At 41.2% G+C, this 16,414-nt stretch overlaps 1 protein-coding gene across 2 annotated transcripts in view; it reads right to left on the bottom strand.

The window, feature by feature from the left end:
• Positions 1 to 2,191: 2,191 nt before the first annotated feature.
• The window catches only part of robo3 (roundabout, axon guidance receptor, homolog 3), a 109,804-nt gene continuing 95,581 nt past the window's right edge, over positions 2,192 to 16,414 (bottom strand). Inside the window, exons 21-27 of one of the 2 annotated variants that reach the window (XM_080041126.1) lie at positions 12,719 to 12,872; positions 11,635 to 11,841; positions 10,217 to 10,401; positions 9,373 to 9,480; positions 8,151 to 8,300; positions 7,217 to 7,362; positions 2,192 to 3,103 (exon numbers count right to left, since the gene is read on the bottom strand). In XM_080041126.1, coding sequence (XP_079897252.1) covers positions 3,092 to 3,103; positions 7,217 to 7,362; positions 8,151 to 8,300; positions 9,373 to 9,480; positions 10,217 to 10,401; positions 11,635 to 11,841; positions 12,719 to 12,872 — 962 coding nt within the window. In that variant the 3' untranslated portion in view covers positions 2,192 to 3,091. The remainder of the gene's footprint in view (positions 3,104 to 7,216; positions 7,363 to 8,150; positions 8,301 to 9,372; positions 9,481 to 10,216; positions 10,402 to 11,634; positions 11,842 to 12,718; positions 12,873 to 16,414) is intronic. The other variant, XM_080041127.1, reaches the window with a different exon arrangement.

Here is a 16,414-nt window from a genome sequence, read left to right as displayed (position 1 = left end):
AGCCTGTGAGTTTGTGTATGCCAAGACACGGCCAGCATCTGTAGAGCACTGCAGGCTAACACAAGCCTTGTCTCAGGTGGACAGCGGGAGGGAGTGTGTGTGTGTGTGTGTGTGTGTGTGTGTGTGTGTGTGTGTGTGTGTGTGTGTTGCATTCTACAGAGTTAGAGAACTTGGCAATTTCATGCTCCTTGACGCGCACACAGGCACAGCAGCGCTATAGCTCAGGTGCAATGCACTGTGAAGCCGGGGGGAAGAATGGGGCATGGTTAGAATTCAGGAGCAAACACAACTTTAGCAATAACAGAAGATAATTAAAAAGAAGCAATTTTTCTTTAAAATAATTTATTATATAGGTCAGGATGGATGTTGAAGTCTACAGGACAGGTTAAAGCTGGCGTATATGATTTCTGATTGGTCAAAGTTAACATGAGCTGACACTTTGTCCAATCAGAGCGAGGCTTCGATGTCCATTCACTTCGGCACGACTTTGTTGGTGACATAGCGTGTCAGGGAGGGACCATAAGGGAGGGACCAAAGAGAACAAGTGGAGCGGTTGAGGTATTTGGATTTGAATCTCTATCCCAACTGCCATTTTCTCCCCAAATCCTCTACCCCAGCTTTAAGTATGAATTTTTAAGAACATTTGCATTAACACATCAAGGCATTATTCATATGACTTCCTTCACATTATTTTTTTCTCCTGCAGATCAGTCTTAGCCTGGTCCAACCACACCATCCTACTTCATTTCATTTGTACAGAAGGTCTGGTACTGCTCTATTGGCAAACGTTCACTCACTTGGAGTTTCTGTTGAAGTTTAAAACTATTGGATCTGCCCAGTGCCACTCTGGATCAGCCAACCGATCGCATAACGTTTGGTCGTGACATATGTCATGAGCCGGCTTCTGACGGTGCGTTCCAGTTGTACTCGGAAATTTCCGACTTCACTACATATTGTAGTCTATGAATCTACCGGTACCTGGCAACGGTAACTCGCTAGAGCCTAACGTTTAGTTATTTGGATGAGAAAGGTTGTAGGCGTCCATACTTTCCCGAGCAGATGCACTGGAACACAGACAGGTCGGAACTCGGAACTACCAAGTCGGAAATTTCCAATTCCGAGTATAAAGGAGCGCAGCATTCAACTGAAACTGGAGCGTGACTTCGACGTCATCGTTCTCAGCCGCTCCCTCTGAATGCACCCCACCCCCAGACTGAAGTGAAATGAAAATTGAGCGAAAGTAGGTAGGCGGGCGGTGCCAGGCTAAATCAGTCTAGCCTTTCTCCAATCTCTGTTGGGAGGAGCCCGGTCAAAAAAATTGCCCGGCCAATCAGGGCCCTGCGTTCTGACCTAACGTTCATCCCCCTATAGTGGAGGCAGCATCTGATTGGTTTGTGTGGTCATCCATTCTAGCCCAGTGAGACCACCAGCCATATCTCAAAAGATTATTTGTTGATCTATGTTGACGTTAAAGCCTAACATGAACCAATCAGGGGGCTGCCTTCCACTAACTGACGGATAGTGGATCAGATTGTGTCAAATGGGACCTACCCTAATCCTCTTATGTTAAAGATGTGATTTCTTGTGATTGTGACTGTCATGGCTGTTTTGTAAATTTACATTTTGTAGCATACGGCTTTAACAAGATTTGAAGTCTAGTCAAGTCTAGGTTTGTTGTTGGGATGTGCATGATTCCTAAAGAAGAAACATCCCGAAAAACAAGTGCGATATGTTTTGAATGGCGCAGAAAGTTTTGAACAATACGGGAGAATAAAGATTTGAAAAGGCAACACAGAATGCCTGAGCGCCTTCACTGCATTATATTCCATTATATTTGTGAATGCTGTCTTTTCCTTTACTTACACAAGACATTTCCCCACCAGAAATGAATGCAGAAAAAGGCTGGTGAATAAAATTAGACCAGAATGCAGGAAATCAAGTGTTGTGTTGTGTCCGCCCCCAATCTTGAAAGTAAACCCTACACCCACACCTTGATGTGATGCTGTAATTGTGACGATACAACTGAAGAACACAACCTGCACAACACACAATGAATGACGGCCTCGGATCAGCAAATGTATTTTTATTGTACATTTACAAAACAACAAAGAGTACAAAAAAAGTCAGTTCACAGAGATCTTTTTTTTTCTTTTTGGAAGAAGTAACTGTATATATATGCAAATGTATTTTATCTCACAAACTGCAGCAAAACAGTCCCTTCAGGGCGGGTATAGGAGGAGCCGGGGGGGGCGGGGTTTACAATCAAACTTTTAGAAAGCCTGTCTTTGTCTGCTGGCACAACTGGAACCTTTTTCGCCGCAGAGAAAAAAAAAAAAAGGGAAAAAAGAATATAGAAAAAGTTTGACATTCTTTAGCGGACTATGTGGGTGCAAGGGAGGGTTCCCTGCCCGGTTTGGGAGGGGAACCCTTTACCCTGCTCGTTTTGGCTTCTTTTTCCGACCTGCTCCCCCACCCCTCACCCCTTTTTCTCTCAACCAGCCCACACACTTTGTGCTTCATATGTATCTGTTGTTTTGCCATCACAACAAGAGAGTGCAACAGTAGTTTTAACGCTTTTTCCCCCCCTCCAAAAAAAGTATACATTTCTTGACATACAAAAAAAAAAGGTTGGCACATTCAAGAAGACATGAGCGTTTTCTTTTTTCTTTTTATATTAACAGACTTATTTTTTTTACGTTGTTTTTTTCTTGGTTTTTTTATCCTCATAAATACAATATACGACTCTCTTTTCTTTTCCCTGTATCCAGAGCCCCAGCAAAAAGAACAGTACAGACACAGGTATTTACAAAATCAAGTGGGGAGTCAGGGGAGAGAGGAGTGAGAACTGGATAAGCTCATAAATAATCATGGTAATACCGGCGAGAACGTGATGTCAAAAATGTCTTGTGTTTCTCTTTCTTCTTTCACAGCAATGATATTATAGCAGAAGAGCCTGCTATAGTGTACAGACAAAAGCTCTTCCTCTCTCTCTCTCTCTCTCTCTTGTCCAGCTTATTGTGTCCACAGTGGAAATGCATTGTGGGTAATGGAGGCATTGAAGGTCACGACCGACAGAGTCACTTGGTTGTCCTTATCTCTTTTCCTGGGGGAGACACAGAAAACATTTTGACATCAATACAGGGTTCCCATTCATTTTAACCAATACATTCTAAAACTTTTCCATAATATTTAACCCAATTTCCATGGCCTTATTTAGTCCTGTTTTGCAATGCTATGGCTCAATAAGTGAAACTCTTACTGCATTTTTTCTTAAGCAATGCGTATTATATTTGTCATTTCTAAAAAGCAATACATCATTTAACACGCATTCTTGTGGATAAGCAAGAAAAAGTATGATCATAAACAATAGTACAAGGAAATATTTCACATAACGTGAGACAATGTTTGATGGATTTTCATGATTTTTTTTTTCAACACAAGCGAAAATTAGTGTACTTTAAATTCAAAGCTTTTCCAAAAAACAGTCAATTCATTCCAATGCATTTCCAGGCCTGAAAAAAACATGTTTTAAAAAGTCATAACTAACTCCAGGAATTTCATAACCGTGGCAACCCTGTCTATATCAATTCACCAAAACACTGCTCCGTTTTGCATCAATCAAGGCAGGAGTGTCATTTACTGTCAAGACTGGCTGAATTGGATCCAGATTGCTCCGCAGTCAGCGGTGAAGACTTTGAATAGATTTACTCTCAATCTGGGCGCCATTTGCCCAATACTAATCCATGCAGTAAATTGTGATGTGTTTTTTTTCTTCTCCCCTTCTCCCAAAGCAGCACTTAAGAGCAAGTGCTTTTTAGCTTTACCGTGGTGTTCCAGAGGATTGCAGTAATGTGGTGGCCTTTTCTGTAAGCCGTGTTGTATATCAAATCTACATAGAGTCACACATTGGGAATGTTGTAAAACCACCATGTGCTTTATACATGGAATCATTCAATATGAAAACGCAAGGTTTAGTGTGCAATACATGGGCCACAGCCTTTAGTCATTCATTTGACCAAGGCTGAAGTAAGTTTAAATTGAGTAAATATAAACAGTAAATATTGATTTGATTCAGCTGTGGCTCCATAATGACTTTGCTATGGCACATTTCAACAAGCTAAAATACAGCATGGTCAATCATGGTTTGGTGACATGCACATGAATGTGAATGTCAGGCATGTCATTCCTATTAACCCTTTGGTGCTCTTGGGGACGTTTTTGTCCTCTAAGGTAACCAAGGCGTAGTAAAAGTTAAGGATACCCAAGGGTTAAGAGTCCCTTATACAGTATAAGCATGGGTCCAACAACATACACACCACACATACTGATGGTGATGGTACAGGTGTTTGTATGTTTTTAACGTGGCTATGTTTCATATGTGTTTTTTGTTGTACTTTGGCGATGTGTTGTTCAAGCGTCTATGTGGTACCATATTTCCTTATCAAATAAACATGAAATCAAATATTTAAGTAAAATGCTTTATGTTTTGTAATCTAAACACTTATTATACAGTACATCTGTTGAGCTTTACATGGGTATTGACATAACACTGCAGATTCTAAAGACAGCCCTTTATCGGGTTAATAAGTGATAATAGTGATAATAATATTAATCTGAATTAATTTCTACTGTAAAGTACAGTAGGAGTGTCTTAAGCTACTGGACTTTAGAGGAAGCTCCTTAGGCCCTAAGATGCTTTTGGAAAACAAGGCGGTGTTTTTGGGAGGATCATCATTTTGAACACATGTGTTTTTTATAAGTGATTCAACAATCTGCAATGAGCTAATGAAATTAAAATGAAATAAAAACAACTACTCCAAATGATTTTTCGTGGGACGTGGTTGTATTGAAATCCGTTGTAGATTTATTTTTCTGCCAAGAATGAGGACGCTGCCTGACGTAACCGGGACAATGTGTGTGTGTGTGGTTTTCTGAAGACTAATCTTCAAGTCTGAGTTTTCTTCTATATAACCAGATTTCTCTAATGTCACAAAGTCTGTGTTGCTCAAATAAAAAGCGTCAGTTTTGCACCAGCGTTGTTTGGCAAAGTGATCTGTCTGTGTGTGTGTGTGTGTGTGTGTGTGTGTGTGTGTGTGTGTGTGTGTGTGTGTCCTCTCCGTCCTAGTGAGTGAGCGCCTGGGTCAAAGGGCAAAAGATAGCAGTCGGCACCACCACAGGAAGAGAGGGTAAAAAGCTAATCCAGGCATCCTGTTAGAGACGGCCCAAACTTTAACTAGGCTTTCATGTCCCCGGCAAGGCGTGAAAAGGCCTCAATGGGTCAGCTAGAGGGGTCGAGGTGTTCCTTACTGCTCCACAGGGGAGGCTGACCTGAAATGCATGGGGATACAAGGGAGCTCTGTGTGTGTGTGTGTGTGTGTGTGTGTGTGTGTGTGTGTGTGTGTGTGTGAGTGAGTGTGTGAGTGTGTGAGTGTGTGAGTGAGTGAGAGTGAGAGTGTGTGTGTGTGTGTGTGTGAGAGAGAGAGAGAGTGTGAAAGTGTGTGTGTGAGTGACTGAGTGAGTGTGTGTGTTAAGTGTGTGTGTGTATGTGTGACTGAGTGATAGTGAGTGTGTGTGTGTGTGTGTGTGTGTGTGTGTGTGTGTGTGTGCGCGTGTGTGCCTGCCTGCCTGCGTGCGTGCGAGGGAAAAGAGAAATTGTGTGTGCGTGTGTCACTTTTACGAGTGTGCTGTTGCTACATTCCCATGTCAGATGTGTGTTAGGGTCAACATGTTGAGTGACCCGTGACATGAGTGACTGGGCCATCCTTTCTCTTTTTACTCTCTCCATACTACACACAGGCATGGCTTTAGCTTTAGCCTCAGGTTACAGCATTAAACTTAACTAGTACAGCACTAAAAAACAAGTCAGCATCAAAGCAGCTCCAATGTCCGTTCCTCATAAATCTGCCTGAGGTCAATGCCCCTTTACTTTGAGTATATCCCTAATGGGTTTTATGGAACTCTTTGGTTGTTGCTAAACAGGCAATTTGAGGATGCTTTTGAGGAAGTCAAGTAAAAAGCCGTTTTGGCCAGTTACTGAGTACACTCTCTTGGGTTACCTTGACTATACTTGAGGATTTTCATTTGTATGTGCTCCTGCTCTGCCATAGTTACTGGTTTACTTAACACATTCATATGTCTATGCTTAACATACAACAGTATATAAACACGCACAGGGGCTTATTTTATGCATTGAGTTATTTATTTTGAGAATTCGAGTACATTTTCTAATCATTTACCTTAATATTGTCAATGCAGGACTTTCACTTTGAGCTTGGTATTGCTACTTTCACCCCTGGTAAACGAGGATACATAACTTTGTTTGTTCTACTCCTGCTATGGGCAATCAAGCCATGAATATATATCCTAAAAACAAAATAGAATATTGGATATTGAAATAATATGTAAAATATTGTGAAATAGCAATCTGAAAAATGGAAAGAAAATTAGAAAACCTTAATAAAGGAAATCGAATGGAAATAGCCAATTTAAAGCTCGAATTAAAACAGACGTAGCAACTTGTAATTTTGTATCTAATTTGTAATTTTCTTATTTAATAATAGACACAGTTTACTGCTGGCTACTGCCTCTGTCTTTCTCCACTAAAAGTTGAAGGACAAGCTTTGCCTAAAAAGTCGCACACAAAATCTCCCCCTAGCTTCCCACAGCTTGTTCTTCCATAAAAGACATCCTCTCCTGGTGGGGGGGGTGGGGGGGGGGCATTTAAAGCACCACACCCCACTGTGCAGCGCCGCCTCAGAAGTGCACTCTAGACAGAGCGGTGGGTGTGTGCACGCTTAACATTGTTTCTTACTGTACAGGCCAGCAGGAGTAGACAGTAATGGTAGATCTGTATGTATGAGCCTGAAAGCATCATGGTGTGTGTGTGTGTGTGTGTGTGTGTGTGTGTGTGTGCGTGTCTGTAGTTGTGTGTGTGTGTGTCAACAAGGGAATGTAGCATCTCTTTCCATGCTTTCCACGTTACAACAGTGTGTGTGTGTGTTTTATGGAGCGTATGTAACGATATGTAGATATAAAACTAAACCACATCTCCAAGGCTGGGAAGAGAATTTACTCCCGTGCTCATGAATATATAAAAGCATCAATTATTCAGACCGTTTGAGGTAGAAAAAAAAGAGAGACCATTTTGCCTTCAAGAAAAGCGGCATTGAAATGATCTAGCGGTTTAGCGTAGCCACCTAGCCGCTAATAGCCTCACCTCAATGTGTTTCCTAGTAGAGTTGAGTCCTCTTGAGCCCGTGGAGCCTCGAGATGAAGAGCTCCCCGTGGTGGAACAGTTACTGGACTGCACCTGACTCCTGGACAGGTACGCCGCCTTACTGCTGTATGCCAACATCTCCTCATCTGAAAGAAAAGGCAGGAGGAGAGATGGAGGGGGGAAAGAGGGGGGTTAACAGTGGGTCTCAGTGGGTTGTATTAAAGGCAGGTTTTGTTGACAAAATCATTTTTCTGTACAAAATCAGTGAATATATCTCCTCCACGATCCACTACCTGTCCGTACTGTGTGTGTGTGTGTGTGTGTGTGTGTGTGTGTGTGTGTGTGTGTGTGTGTGTGTGTCGGGAAAAAAAAGAAGTCTGGTGATAATACACAGCCTAGGCTCTGTAAACTGGTATGTAACAAAAAGAGGGCCCACCATATCTAGCTAGCAACATGCCCGTTTACAGAGAGCCTACACTGGATTTTGTTTTCAGCACAAGCACATCATGGACGTAAAAAAGTGATTTTGACAACAAGCTGCGTTCTCCAGAATAGCTGACTCCACCTTTAAAAGTTGATTTAGACAGCGATATGTGAGAAATATGAGAAACAGAAGGCTGAAGCTGCTCAAGGCTAGTTTAACGTGCATGGGCTTAAACACCTTCTATTACTCCATATTTAATTATGGCGTTGCGCATGTGTTCATATTCAATGCACTCTCATTTCACCCACTGGGGGAGAAAAAAATGCTGCAGTGCAGTAGTGGGGCATGATACAGCAGAAATATGAAAAGAGATACATCTGGACGTGGATGGTGCACAAATCCTACTGCTGAAATGAAATATATTGAGGGGTAGGAACACACATTCCCCCTGTGCTTCATTTAATTATGATACCGCTTATAACCAAATCATGACAAAAGGTTTTTTCTTACTGTCGGTGTGTCGTTGTCCCGAGCCTTTGCGTTGGTGGCTGCTGCTGTTGGCCTGGCTCGAGGAGGGGGCCCCGGAGCCCTCCACACAGGCCCCAGGGCCCGACAGCCGACTGTCCTCCCCCGGGGGAGGCTCAGGAGGTGGGGGCAGGTCTAGATAGAGAGAAAAAAACACGGTCAAATACATACTTTTAGTTAAGAATATCAAAGAGAGATTTTCCCTGTTGACTTTTTAGGCATTAAAGGTGGAGTCAGTAATTCTGGAGAAGAGGGTTGATAAAACAAATGACTGTTAAAATGAGTGAATATATCGTCATGGTCCGCTACCTGTCTGTTCTGTTTGGGCTGAAAAATAAATCCAGTGTTAATAGACAGCCCAGGCTCTGTAAACGGGCATGTTACTAGCTATGGTGGGCCCCCTTTTTGTTTATATACCCTTTGTATACATACCCGTTTACAGAGCCTAGGCTGTGTATTGACAGCAGATTCATTTCCACGTGCACACAGACAGTACAGACAGGTAGCGGATCGTGAGAAGATATTCACTGTATTTTGAAGCTTTCTCCAGAATCACTGACTCCACCTTTACAATCTAATTTTAGTGTCAGGTTTGTGTTTCATAATGCAGCATTTTCTTGTTGTTTTTCCCCCCTGTATCATTTGGGATTATAGATTTTTTTTCATTTCATTAACACCATTGACCTCAACTGAGATTTTCTTTATTGCAGGATTCAAGTGCAGAGTGGCGACAACGTGGGAGAGATGGTGCAATGCTTATCTGGCTGAACATATGGTCTAAAACCAAATCCATAAAGATTGGTCAAATCCATGTGTATAAATAATCAGGGAACACTATAGCCTCCCACTACGCTTATGTACCGGGGAGTTGAACATTTGCAAATCACAGATGGTATTCGCAGAAGATCTGTGTGTGTACGTGGCGGATTAGTATGAAGTGAAGTCACTGACAAAATGCCACTGAATGTTAAAAACACTCTCTATGGCATTAGAGCTGGATAGTCAGCTACTAAGAATGTGTGATGTCCTAGCAGTGGCATTGTCACGTCCATGCAAAATAACACATTCATTTTTAATAGTGAAATCGTCTATGTAAGATGAATGAATGAATGTGAGAAAAGGTCAGAATTGAATAAAGAAAAGGTCACATGTTGTATTCATAATGTCCCTGTCCCTTAAGTGAACCCATCTTAAATCCGGTGCTCACCTCCTTGTGCGTCTCTTCTGTACGCTGAACTCTTGGACACCTTTTTTTTCACGCGGGATTTTTGGCTGGGAGGAGTGCCTGAATCCGCTGGGGACGAGCGATTGTGCACTGTGTGTGTGTGTGTGTGGGAGGGAGAGAGAGAAAGAGAGAGAGAGAGAGATAGAGAGAGCGAGAGAGAGAGGGGGAGAAAATACAAACAATCAAAGTTCTGTTTTACCATACTGAACAGACACCAAAGCATTTGATGTATATTCAATGCATATGGATTATTTAAATGATAAAGAGTAAGTCAACACAGTTTCTAGGGTGAATGCATACATGAATGCTCATCTCATGATTCTGTTTCATGATCTTGTTTGATAAAGCATTGGTTCTCAAATGGTGGGTAATTTAGGGGTACTGTTGGGGGCAAGTGATATCTTTTTTTAAAGGTTAATTTAAAAAAAAAAAAAAATTGTGCATGATGATTAAACTTATCGCCTACTAGAAAAAATAAATAAAAATTCAAATCGCCTTAAATTAAAAAAGTGTATTATTGTGTTTTTTCAGTGACAATGTTCTTTAATAAATTAGACACTGATGCATGTCCCTGTCCATTTACCATACTCTACAGACACCAAAGCATGTGATGTATATTCAGCCCATGTTTTGGCACTTCAAGGGAAGTTGAAAATGTATATCCAGTATGTTTCAAAGTGGGTCCATTACTAAATAGAATTGAGAAGCACTGTACTAAAGTGCCATTTGTGTATGTGCCTGCCTGCCTGCGTGTGTGTCGTTGCTTGCGTGTGATGTCTATGTGCTTGTATGCGTGAGGCAATGGTGCTGCCAGTCAGTCACATACCGGGTGTAGTGTTGCTGGCGTTGTCTTCATTGCTGTGTACTCCTCTATGGGCAAGGCTGTGGCACTGCAGTGAGTTGGTCTCTGCTGAGGCATGGAGCGGCAGGCCAGAGAGGTTAGGGTTAGACTGGGTGAGCAGGGGGCTGGGGGCCTGGGGAACTGGCACCGGACCACACGCTAACCTTCTGCTATGGGAGGGAGAGAGGGATACATGTTAACCACACAGAACACATACACATGGAATCACAGGCTAAAGCTTCTATCAAGAATGAGGTTTACAAAAGAAAAATGTTCTAAATGATATCTGTCCTCTGTTAAAGGTGGAGTCAGTGAGTCTAGAAACATGCTCGTTGTCAAAATCAATTCTGGTCTAAATCAGTGAATCTCTCCTCACTCATCTGTTACCTGTCCATACTGTGTGTGCTGGAAAAAAAAATCTGGTGTTAATACACAGCCTAGGTTCTGTTAACTTCTATGTAATCGAAGGGTATGCAAGCTAGTAGCATGGCCATTTACAGAGCCTAGGCTGTGTACACCAGATTTTCTTTTCGGCGCTCAAACAGTAACGGACAGGTAGTGGATTGAGGAGATATTCATTGATTTTGAAGTGATTTTGACAACCAGCACTCTCTAGAATCACTGACCTTATGACCAATTTGACCATTATGATTTCTTCTCCTGTTGTGATTGTATCTGCTTCTTTGTAACCAAAATGGGATAATTCAGCATCGGCAAAGAGATTAGCAAATTGGCTAACACATGTGGACCCATGTCAATTCAAGTCAAGTCCAAGTTAATTTATTTAGCCCAAAAAACGCACACAACATGCCCCAATTAGTTTCACAAACTTTTATTTTGATTAAAAAAATATTGACCGAGCTGGCCTCCCTAACCATAGCTGGTAGTTTGTTACATAAGTGGGAGGCACAGACAGAGAGAAAGCTCTGTTGCCTGGGGATTGCTTATTGACCCATGGAGTTTTTAGAAGGCCAGCATTTTGTGATCGAAGGGATATCTGGTTAATAGAGTGTGATGAGGACAGAGAAGTAATATAGTGCTAGTCCATGCAATGTATTGTACAAGCAGTAGCACTTTAAAATCAGATCTATATCTATATCTATATCTATATCTATATTTATAATACCAAACCAAGTGTGACTGTAGAAGCAACGAGTGTGTGGTATTGGGCAAAGGTTCGTTTTTCATGTGTATCAGGAACATTTAGTTTATTTTGTCGAACAATAGTTACACAATTATGCTTTAAAGTCTTAGGTAAAGCCTTAGAAATTAAATGACTTTTAATTAATCAGATTTAGCTAAACAAAGAAAGGGGAGGAGCTGTGTATGCTCATGATAAGCTTTCAGAGTCACGAGTGCTACTGTCATAAACAGTGGATACAGCTAGCAGTCAGTACCCATACCGTGCTAGCTGCTGGCTGTCTGGTTGGTTGAGTCGGGGTAGGTCATGGGGGGCTCTGGTCTCTTCGTGTGGGGAGGGGGTGAGTGTGGCGGTGGACTGGTGGCTGTAGGAGGTGGCCGGAGAGCAGGCGTTGTTCCTCTGTCCCTCCTCACAACCCTCCGCAAGGTAGGTTCTCTCTGGGAGGGGGGGACACCACTCCCCATCAGAGCTACACACAGACACACACACACACACACACACACACACACACACACACAGACGAGGGTTACAGTTACAGTCTATGGTAACAGGTGAATGATGCAGTGTCAGAGATGTGAATAGATCATATTGTTATGTGTATTTAAGGCCTTTTGAGATGTCTTGGCTATTTTGCCTTCACAACATGTTTTCTTTCATACTATAAATAAAAGGTAAAAAACAGTTTTTTATAAAATAAAATAATTCTGAAGGTTATTACAGAAGGAATTTTTCATTTCTTGTTAATGGTCTGTTTTATGATGGATGTTGTTCCTAAAAACATGCAACATATTGCATGTTAAGACCTCTAAATAGCATTTTTTGTTTTACAAATTGAGAAAAAGCTTTGTAAGTTAAGGTTTTTACCCTATTAACCTGCAGTGTTTCACTTTTAAAACGTGCTGTTGCCGGTGCATTCAAATCCCAGCTCGTTACGAGGCTACTTAAAGATTAATGCGTCTCTTCCAGGCTCCTCTTGAGTTGGAGGGCCTCGCCGATGGCATAACTGCGGGAGGCTAAGCTTCCACTTTGGAGGTTTTTACCGCTGCGAGCGTGTGATACTAAATGACAGTTTGCTCTCATGTTGTAAAGGGAAAACGACAGCTAATTGGGTTTTCTGAAGAAGGGGGGAACACAGCTAAATCACTAAAGCAATTGAGCAGGAGGTCCAAGATAACTGAGTTGTTAAAAGCCAGAGGCATAAGAGCCACGTTGGGTTTGATACTTAAATGTTCCTGGTAGAGTTGACACAGAGTCTAAATGTTAATAAAACAGTGTAATACTACTTTATCGAGAGGTCCGGTGTGTGTGTGTGTGTGTGTGTAAGAAAGAGTGGGAGAGTGACTGACCCTATGTCCATGTCTTCTATGTGTTCTGGAGGCTGGAAGTCATCCTCTAGTTCAGACTGATCCAGTTCTCCTATGGGGGGAGGAAGGGGAAGAGCCTCCATCCACGTCAGAGAGGGAGTCTTCACAGCCTTACCAACCTTCTGCTTGGGCTTACCTATTGGACAGATGGAGAGGAGAAACATCAGTCATTTGAAAGAAGACATTATGGGTGAAATCCACTACAGGTTTGCATTGCTTGTTGCATCCGCTAAACATGTGAAAATCGGAGAAAAAAAAATACAGCGTGTAATTCACAAAGGGGGAAATGCACGATAGCTAAACCGCCAAGTTGATAGCGTCCTGGGTGCACCTGTCTGATTTGCATACTGTATGTAAAGATTAGGGAATATTCAAAAAGGTTTCCCAGAATTCCCCCCCTTCGTGTGCAATTAAGCCCTGTAGTCCAGGCAAAATAGCGTTTTTCATAGAATAAATTGTAAAAGAATTTTTTTCAGCTCAGATAATTTCTATGAGGTGTCCAGAACAACATACTAAAAGTCCTAAGAAATCCTAGTTGGGGAAATATGTTTAATTCTCATCAATCCGAGATGTGTGCCAATAAGGCGAGACACCAATAAATCCCAATAGGGCTATTTTTTTCCTTTAGTCCTATCAAAATGAAACTTTACACAATGAAAGTATCCATGAAAATTTAAATGTTTTGTATTACAAGTTTCTTTGAAAATTTATTTTAATATGCAAATGAGCTATACACTAATCGTACATGCCCAAAATAAACCCAAATAGGCTTAATTTTTTCCTTTACTACTACCACAATAAAACTTTACATAGTAAAAGTATACTTGAAAAGTAAAACATTTTGTATTACGTTAAGTTTTAGTATTAAGTTTCTGTTTAAATGAATTTGAATATGCACATGAGCTCCACACTTATTGAATATCCAATCATCGTACTGCCAATAGGTGATGGCGATGCTGCTTTTAGACTGGGCTCTAACCTGAAAAACTGCCTGGCTTACTTATAACAGGTGCCTCTCATGAATTAGATCCCCCCCCCCCCCCCTCCCTAGCTAGTGTCATTTTTTACTTTTTTCAGTGCCATTCCCTTTCCAATGCCAAATAGACGAGACGTAGAATCACAGCCTGAAATGGCATGGTGAAAGAGGAGATTGTCACACACCTTGGGACCAATTAACTCGCCTTTTGGAATTTTATTTATTTTGACTATCATTAATTAATTTTTATCAATACCAGTATTTTTTATATGAAATAACAGATTTTTGTTTATCAATTCCACATTTTTCTTTACCGGAAATCAATTGTTAAAACTGATAAAAAATTAATTATTTGACAACTTTTGTATGTGCAAAAGTTTGTGAACCCTGAGCTGCATTGCTTAAATGGAGCAGGTAAACACAATCAGGTGGGCCAAATTGAGTGATGAAATGGACCAATGTAATGAGAGATCTTTAGGGAAGTAATTGGGCGGCACCAGATAAAACAGAGATAAAACCAGGTCAGTTTAGGCTCACCAAAGTGAACCCATACAGGTCAGACATGCCAAAAGGGAAAGACAATCTCAGAGGATCTCAGGAAGAGAGATGTGATGTTGCACGTTTGTCTGGGGACAGCTATACATTAATTTATTTGGTTCTTGTGCCATAAACAGCTTGTGTGCATTCAGATCAGTATGATGCAACAAGAGTACTAACACGTCTGTGTCATCATCACCTACTGAGACTGTGTCTTTTGTTCTGGCAGAGGCAATGGCAGTTCGGACAATGAGCACATCTGCATCGTGCTTTGCATGGTTTGTGATACACCATTTTTTGTCTTACAAGTTTCTTTGAAAATGAATTTTAATATGCAAATGAGCTATGCACTAATCAAATATAGGCTACCCAAAATATATCTGCATAGGCTTCATTTTTACCTTTACTCCTACCACATTAAAACTTTACACAATGAAAGTCTACATGAAAAGTAAAACATTTGTATTAGAAGTTAACTTATAATGGTCAAGGCTTTCCAGAAGGGGTTGGTCGAACGTCAGAACAGGGGTCACATCATACTGCAGAGCTTGAGTTGCCACAAACCTCAATGTTGAGTATATGCAGGATTCATCACTGGGATCAAGATCAATCATTGGAAGTAATGTTACTGAAGCTCTCCCAGGGTGTTCATCTAGAAGATGCAGGATCTGCATCATACCAGACCATGATGGCCTTTGAGAGTGAAGGAGTAGGGATGTCTTCCACAAAACATCCAGCTGTGATGTTTTGTTATCTGCTGGCAACAGAGCCAGTGGCTGATACACAATAGGTTCACGTATAGGAGGAATCATAAAGTACTGAATGTGTATGCAACCAACCGCAGCAATATCTGCAGCAGTCACTTGGATCTTTAAAGGAAAAAATTAAGCCTATGCGGATATATTTTGGGTAGCCTATATTTGATTAGTGTATAGCTCATTTGCATATTAAAATTCAATTTCAAAGAAACTTGTAAGATAAAAATGGTGTATAACAAACCATGCAAAGCACGATGCAGATGTGCTCATTGTCCAAACTGCCATTGCCTCTGCCAGAACAAAAGACACAGTCTCAGTAGGTGATGACACAGACTTGTTAGTACTCTTGTTGCATCATGCTGATCTGAATGCACACGAGCTGTTTATGGCACCAGAACCAAAGAAAGCAACAAAAACAAGAGGGATATGGTGCATAAAGTAGACAAAGGAGTTACTTGGTCCCAAGATGTGTGACAATCTCCTCTTTCTCCATGCCATTTCAGGCTGTGATTCTACATCTCGTCTATTTGGCATAGGAAAGGGAATGGCACTAGCCTGGAACTCCAGACCTGCCACTAGGCGCTGGCAAATTAAATGTGCTGCGCCTGTTGGTCTGGGCACTCTCCATTGAAGCTCATTAAATATGTCAAGAAATCCCGAGCTGCGTTTTAATTGGTTCTATCTGATATGGGCGGGCCAGAGCCCTATGTATGGTGCTCTGGGGCCTCGACCCTTTACAATTTGGAAGACGGCACTCAAATCTTTCATTAGCAAGTAAGAGGAATGTTCTGTTTTGCCGACCAACCACGGCAAAAGTTCAATTTAACAGTTAACCCCGCTGTTCGCTAAACGAACGGGGCTTAATACGTCACATTGTTCATTGCTCTGATTGGATGTAGTGCTATCAAATTGCGTGCAGTGGTATTTGAAGAGACAAATCTAATTCATGAGAGGCACCTGTTATACCCCTGGCAGGTAAGCCAGGCAGTTTTTCAGGTTAGAGGCCAGTCTAAAAGCAGCATTGCCATCACCCATTGGCAGTACGATGATTGGATATTCAATACGTGTGGAGCTCATGTGCATATTCAAATTCATTTAAAAAGAAACTTGTAATACAAAATGTTTTACTTTTCAAGTATACTTTTACTATGTAAAGTTTTATTGTGGTAGGAGTAAAGGAAAAAATTAAGCCTATTTGGGTTTATTTTGGGCGTGTACGATTAGTGTATAGCTCATTTGCATATTAAAATAAATTTTCAAAGAAACTTGTAATACAAAACATTTACATTTTCATGGATACTTTCATTGTGTAATGTTTCATTTTGATAGGAGTAAAGGAAAAAAATAGCCCCATTGGGATTTATTGGTGTCTCGCCTTATTGGCACACATCTCGGATTGATGAGAAT

Source organism: Ammodytes marinus (assembly GCF_949987685.1).
Source record: "Ammodytes marinus genome assembly, chromosome: 14".
In the NCBI taxonomy this organism is placed as follows: domain Eukaryota; kingdom Metazoa; phylum Chordata; class Actinopteri; order Uranoscopiformes; family Ammodytidae; genus Ammodytes; species Ammodytes marinus.
The sequence above is the reverse complement of the archived record's forward strand: the minus strand, read 5'-3'. Positions and strand labels throughout refer to the sequence as shown.